Source organism: Elephas maximus, chromosome 27 (assembly GCF_024166365.1).
Source record: "Elephas maximus indicus isolate mEleMax1 chromosome 27, mEleMax1 primary haplotype, whole genome shotgun sequence".
Classification (NCBI taxonomy): Eukaryota; Metazoa; Chordata; class Mammalia; order Proboscidea; family Elephantidae; genus Elephas; species Elephas maximus.
The window spans coordinates 30426505-30434097 of record NC_064845.1 but is presented as its reverse complement, the minus strand read 5'-3'; the positions used below and the strand labels follow the sequence as shown (position 1 = coordinate 30434097).

At 39.1% G+C, this 7593-nt stretch overlaps 1 protein-coding gene across 1 annotated transcript; it reads right to left on the bottom strand.

Moving 5' to 3' along the window:
- Window positions 1-1977: 1977 nt before the first annotated feature.
- On the bottom strand, window positions 1978-2972 carry LOC126068258 (olfactory receptor 10A2-like). Its single transcript, XM_049870702.1, has one exon. It carries the CDS (start codon window positions 2970-2972, stop codon window positions 2022-2024), a length of 951 nt encoding a protein of 316 aa, XP_049726659.1. The 3' UTR covers window positions 1978-2021.
- Window positions 2973-7593: the final 4621 nt, after the last annotated feature.

Here is a 7593-nt window from a genome sequence, read left to right as displayed (position 1 = left end):
TGTATTCCAAATACAAGACTCCTTCCATAGAGTAAAAGTGTAGCTTTTGCTCACAGTGTCTCCTTCCATATCCCTTGAAACTTACCATTCCAAAGTACTGCAAATGCTTTCTTTATGGCAAGCCTATATGCGCAGAGTAGAACTGCATTCCATAGAATTTTCAGGGCTATGACCTTTTGGAAGCAGATTGCCAGGTCTTTCTTCCAAGATCCCTTTGGGTGGGTTCTAACCACCAAAATTTCACCATGAGTCAGAATTAACAGAGAGCAACTTTTTTTTTTTTTTGGTTTGCAGATGCTTTCCAGCTGCCAAATATCCACATCTCTGTGCTGAGGGCATTTAGAGAAGTCTATTCCAGTCAGCAGGAGAGCAGCAGCATCAGGGTTACTATCCCCCAGCAGCAGGCCTGGGTGTATGCAAATGAGCATGTATATTTCCCAACTACATATATCCAGGGGGCGGTGGTGGTGGTTCAGGGGTAGAATTCTCATCTCCCATGAGGGAATTCTGGGTTTGATTCCTAGCTGATGCACTTCACGGGCAGCCACCACCATGATACATGTTGCTATCATGTTGAACAAGTTCCAACAGAGCTTCCAGAGTAAGATGGACTAGAAAGAAGGGTCTGGTGATCTACTTCCAAAAATAACCAGTGAAAACCCTGTGGATCACAATGAAGATGGTGCAGGACTGGGCAGCAATCCATTCTGTTGTGCATGGGGTCTGCATAAGTCCAGGGTAACTCGAAGGCAGCTAATAACAACAACCTAGACCCAGAGGATGGCGAATCTCAGGGCTGTGTTTTACACTGTTTCCACACAGGTTTAAATTCTCGTATCCTTCTATATTACCTGGCACCATAATGGAACATTTTTTGGCTGCCTTCCCTTCCCTCCTTCATTGTCTCACTTTATAACCCCTCTGAAATACATTACTCACACCGTATTAGGGTTTGATTCTAGGGTAACATCATTAAAATAAAATCAAAGGTGGACATTACAAAATGTCACTGAACATTTAATTCTTTTGTACCTCACTTCTCCAGTTTCCATAGAAACTTAATATTTATTAAAAAGTTATTTGCTTTATTCTCTTGTGGAAGCCTTGTTCATTTTTATTCAAGGGGTCAAAAGCATGGTTAATTAGTTACAATATTATAAACAGTTCCTGAGGGAAATTACAATCCAAACCAACACATTTAAACAGGGTTCACAATAGTAGTAACAAAAGTGAATGTCACAAAGAAGTTCCTCTAAAAACTTCATTCTTTGGATAACAACAACAAAAAAAAAGAGAAAAAGAAGGATCTAGTTGTGAATAAAGATCCTGGGTTCCTTATGATATTTATAACTTTTACATTTAGGGTTGTTTCATAGTGTTCTCATCAGTATTTATTAATGACTGATTATTTAAGATGGTAAGTTAAGGGAGTGCATTCCACTTAAGAACTTAAATTCTAACAGTTTGTATTTGTTTTTACTTTTTACATTTATTTTATTTTTCTAACAGCTTATATTTGATGTTAAAAAAGTATCAATTACTTCTTCCTATTATTTTTTAAATTTTTCCCACAAGAAGAACACTTTGTTTTCCTCAGTAAAATGGCGTGAAAAATACTCACCTTAATCCTATTACTGTTGGGGAAGAAAAAAAAAAAATGAATAGTAACTGACACTCAGGAGATGCTCAGTAAATATCTTTGAATGAATGAATGATTAAATAATTTCATGATCCTACTGCATACTTTCCTCTTGTTTAAATACATTGAAAAACATAGAACAAACCCAATTGTTTTCTGGTTCCTAGGCTATACAGGTGTTAATGATTTTGTGTGCGTGTAAAAAAAAAAAATTTTTTTTTGATATATGTATATGTATATATATAATCATTAAAGTCGTATGTGCACACAGAAAGAGAGAGAGACAGAGAGAGACATTGATCGCGAAGTCTCGGGTGACTTCTGCGTACAGCAGTGTAAGTTTTATCTGCTATGGCCTAGCTGACTAGGTTTAGGCCATTTGTCAAAGAGGGTTCCTTTGTGTTACCCTTTGAAAGGCTTCCTTCACTTCCTTGTTCCTCAAGGTGTAGATGACAGGATTCAGAGCAGGAGTGACCACAGTGTACATAAGAGCGGTTGCTTTGTCTGTTTCTGGAGTGTGCGCAGTCTTGGGTTGGAGATAAGTGAACAAAGCAGTTCCATAGAACAGAGAAACAACCAGGATATGAGAAGAACAAGTGGAGAACACTTTGCATCTGCCAGCTGCTGAGGGGATTCTCAAGATGGCTATAAGAATATGCACATAGGAGCACAGAATGAGGAGACAGGGGCTCATGATGAAGAGCACGGAGACAGCAAACAACACAATCTCTTTGTGGGAAGTGTCAACACAAGCCAGTTTCACCACAGGCATGATGTCACAAAAAAAGTGCTGAATCTGTCCTGTTCCACAGAAGGGCAGGGTGAAGATCCAAGTGGTCTGGACTGACTCCACCACCACTCCAGTGGTCCAAGATGCTGCAGCCAGTTTCAAACACACATGAGGGCCCATCAAGAGAGTATAATGTAGCGGGTAACAAATAGCCACAAATCGGTCATAAGCCATGGCTGCCAGCAGCCAGCACTCTGTCAGCCCCAAGATGGTGAATATGTACATCTGAGCCGCACAGCCTCCTGTGTTAACAGTCTTTGTGTCTACTAGCAGGTGCACCAGCATCAGAGGCACCACACTGCTGATATAGCACATCTCCAGGAAGGAGAGATTCACCAGGAAGAAATACATGGGAGTGTGCAGGGAAGGAGTGATCCAAATCAGGCAAATGATGATGAGATTTCTTCCCACTGTAAACAAGTAGATAACTAAGAACACTACGAAGAGCAAAGGCTGTAACTCTCCTAGAGAGGAAAAAGCCACAAATGTGAATTTGGTGCAGAGGGACCGGTTTCCATCCACCACTGGCTCAGAGCCAGACATCTGTGGAGACGAGACAGAGAATACATGATACTTAAAAGATTCCGATCACCTAACACAGGTCTCCATCACACTTCAGCCAAAGAAGCTCCCCTAGGATCAGTGGTCTGAGCTGAGAACCAAGATACCTGGATTCCATTTATTAAACCTTTTTAAGTAAGTTTCAGTTAAAATGGATGCAATATTCCTTCCTTATTCTGAGTTGTGTATATTATTCTTTTGTTACAGACATTTAGAAAAAATAACCACTTTTAGTTACAGATTCAGATTTTCTTGTTTTCATCATATCACTACTATAATTATATGCACATATTATTACATAAGTAATATATTCTAATTGTAAAGGAGGTCACATGCCACCTAAGTATATAGAGTAAAATATATAGAGAGTAAAACGTAATTATTATGATCTTGCATATTCCACAACCTTCCTTAAAACTACTCATCACAGTTTGGAAGAGAATGTATTTCTAGATATTTTCCTATGTATTTACATACATATTTTTGCTTATCTTGATTTTAACACAGTAAGTCAATAATTAGGAAGCTAAAATCCAAAGAAGTCAAAGAATTTCCTTTCCAGAACATCAATGTAATTTTACAGCATAGTATGAATAAGGACTATACCCAGAGTCACAAGCACCCTAAACTTACTTCTTATTGGCTTCCTAGACTTTCCAGAATTCTAAGTTGTAATATGGTAAAGGAGTAGGCTGTATTTCTGTCTTTACTAGAGACCATAGGGATTGCATCTACTGCACAGCTTAATTATATTTGTCTCAAGAGAAATTTGTACAGAAACAACAACAATAAATGCTCGATGTGCAATTTGGTTTCCATTTCCTGAATACATTTTCCAGAGATAATCTATTGCTGTCAATTCCTTCACTTAAGTACTCAATCTGTAAAACTAAAAGTTTCTAATTAATAACCATCATGCAATTTAAATCACTATTGAACTTTATGCATGTTTGCCATAGTAACCTTCTATAAACTCCTCAAATGGACAGTGCAAGCTGTCAGGTTTTTTTTTACTATTGGTAGGTAGGGTGGAGTAGACATACACACAAAAAAACCAAACCCATGGCCATCGAGTCGATTCCTACTTGTAGTGACCCTATAGGACAGAGTAGAACTGCCCCAGGTGGTTTCCAAGGAGTGCCTGGTGGATTCAAACTGCCAGCCGTTTCGTTAGCAGCCATAGCTCTTAACCACTATGCCACCAGGGTTTCCAAATAGCACCATAAACTTCACAGATAACATCCACTTTATTTATTATCTACAAATTAATTGTTAGCAGCATAAATAAACAGGGCTGATCAGGGAAATTCCAAATTTCAATGGAATTAATTAAACTAATCTATCAAACATTTGAAAAAAATGCTTTTGGGCCTTGTCCTCAAGAAATGAAAAAATATGTTCATTTTCAAGAATCTCAGTTCCTTCTAGGAAAACATATTTTCTCTCACCACCTGGTCAATATTGCAAATTCATTGGGGTGGACATTAAGGTAAGTAAAAATGGTGTTTGAGAGATCAATTAAGAAGCTATTGTGTTAGGTAGAGAGGTCTTTTCTCTTTCCACAATTTCCATGTGAAACCAAAAGGATTTTAGACATTATTTTTCCCTTCTCAAAAAATACTGCTCAGAAAAATTATGCCTTTTTTTTTTTGTACCTCTCGTGCTACCCCAGAAAAGAAGAAAAGTTTTGCCTTTTGGGGTGGTAGTATTTCTCCAGTCAGCATGGCAGCATTGCCCAACAAATGTACAGTGTTGAGAAAGTAGTGGAGAAGGAAGACAATGTGTTCTGCTCATGGGCACAGACCCCTGGGCAATTGTAGTGAAAGGTCCGACCAAGCATGACCAGTGCATGTTTATTTACACTTCTCTACTCTAATGTCCACCAAAAGTCTGTGTTGTGTCCATTTCTCAATCTGGTTCTAAAACCGGAAAAAGATATTTAAAAAAAAAATCATTATTGGTAAATGATTGGATGTAGTGTTTCGATTAAAAGAGAAAAGTCAACAGTTCTAAGCTTTTGGTCCAGATAACTGGGTAAAGGCCATATAATGTTTGGTGAGAGAATGGTCAGGTGAGAACAAGCACTACTAGAAATAATAATAAATTATGGTGTGGTGCATTTGATTACTTTTGAGAGGCCTCTCTAGTCATGGTCTTGTAACTCCCACCCAAGTGATTGGGCGAGACTATGTGATAGGGTAACTGTGGCCTACCAAAAGAATCGGTCAGTTTTTCCCTTCTGCTGGGCTTGAAATGAGACATCCCAGAGAAGGGAAAAAGACGATCCCACCACTATTAAGGAAGAACACCAGGATCCAGCACATCCTTTGGACCAAAGATCCCTGCACTGAGAAGCTCCTGGAAGCAGGAGACCATGAGGAGCGAGATGTAACCCTGAAGACGGTAATAAGTGGTGGCTGGAGAGACCCAGCAGGAGAGACCTGGCAGCAGAGATCCAGCAGCAGGAGGCATGGTGGGATTCCCAGCCCACGGAGAGAAAAAGCTGACTGCCTTTGAGCAGAGGCCTAGGGCCAGGGAGAGGTGTGCCTATGAACACAGCTGGGAAGAGGTGTCCTGATGGAAGAACTATATCCTGAGTGCTCCTGAGCCAGAATTGTAACTGTTACTTCACTAACAAACCCCAGAATCCCGAGTATTGTCTATGAGTTCCATGTGGCCATTGCAATGAATTAACAAACCCAGGAGAGAAGTAGAGTGCTGTAGGTGGGATGGTTCATGTCAGAAATGGTGAAGATGGGGGAGAGAGGAGACATGTCTGACCTTGATTCTCCTTCCTAGTTGTGAAGTTAGAGGGGGTCATACTTCACCTCCAAGCTCTTTTTACATACGGGCTCCAAATTCCATGATGATTTCTCACATCCAATCTAATCCATACAACACGATTTGTGAGTGGTCCAAAAAAAAAAAAAAGATGGATCATAGCAATATCAAATTTTTGAAGGAAAGCTATAAGAGTGTTTAAGGGGGACTGATTAACTGTGTCAAACATTTCCGAGAGGTGAGGAGGAAAGTAGCTTTGAATTTTCTGTTGATGTTTAGCTATGCATTGGTTATCGATGAACTCAGAAAATAACAATTTGAAAGTGAGGTAACGGCAGCATTCAGATTGAATTGATTTACAAGTAAATTGAACTTAAGAAAGGAAAGAAACTAGTAAGGCCAATACATTCGAGGAATTTGCCCATGAAGGAGAGAAAGTACACAGGGCGATAGAAAAAGAAAGGATACGGCCAGCTTATTTATTATTGTTACTTACTACTATATTTTTAAGATGAAAAATCACTAACCTGTTCAACAGCTGGTAGGAGGCAGCTATCTAACACAAACCTTTTCTTTCCTACATTTTGGAAATAGAATAGTGTAATGGATTGAATTGTGTCCCCCAAAAATATGTGTCAAGTTGGTTTGGCCATGTGTGGTTGTCCTCCATTTTGTGATTTTCCTATGTGTTATAAATCATAATCTCTGCCTGTGGTTAAAAGGATTAGGGTGGGATGTAACACTCTTGCTCACATCACCTCACTGATCCAATGTAAAGGGATTTTCCCTGGGATCTGGCCTGTACTACCTTTTATCTCTCAAGAGATAAACATACATGCTATGTTAAGACCTTGCACTTCTAGTACTTACAATGTTTGATGTGGGATAAGGTTTCTTTGACTTTTTTTGTGTATGTGAGAGAGCTTAAATTCACCCATCACTTGACAGCATTTTATCTCTCAAGAGATAAAAGGAAAGGGAAGCAAGCAAAGAGTTGGAAACTTCATACCACCAAGAAAGCAGCACCAGGAGTGGAGCATATCCTTTGGACCTGGGATCCCTGTGCTTGAGAAGCTTCTCGACCAGGGGAAGATTGAGGACAAGGACCTTCCTCCAGAACCAACAGGGACAGAAAGCCTTCCTCTAGAGGTCACACCCTGAATTTGGACTTGTAACCTACTAGACTGTGCAAGAATAAATTGTCTTTGTGAAAGCCATCCACTTGTGGTATTTCTGTTAGAGCAGCACTAGATGACTAACACAAATAGTTTCACTTTAATTTTAATTTTTGAATTAAGGTATCAATTCAAAACTATGAGCATCTCATGGTAGAACAAATACAAATAAACGTACATGCTATATTAAGACCTTGCACTTCTAGTACTTACAATGTTTGATGTGGGATAAGGATTCTTTGACTTTTTTTGTGTATGTGAGAGAGCTTAAATTCACCCACCACTTGACAGCATTAAAATCAACTTTGTAATAGTAGTAGTAGCAGTAGTAGTGATATGACTAGTAGTAAAAAAAAAAAAAAAAATTTGCCATCAAGTCAATACCAACTCATGGTGACCCCATGCGTATAGAAATGCACATAGAGTTTTCAATGGCTGTGATCTTTCAGAAGTAGATTGCCAGGCCTTTCTTCTATGGTGCCTGTGGATAGATTTGAACTGCCAACTTTCCAGTTAAGTAGGTGACCACAGAACCACTTGTACCACCCAAGGACTCCTATAACTAAATGTAGTAGCTAATAATTTTAGTGCTTATAATTTGCTAGATACAATGTCTCACCATTTGCATGTATTATCTTCCTTAATTA

What these genes read in the sequence shown, in the direction of transcription:
- LOC126068258 (XM_049870702.1), bottom strand. Translation starts at nt 2,972, where the DNA reads ATGTCTGGCTCTGAGCCAGTGGTGGATGGAAACCGGTCCCTCTGCACC.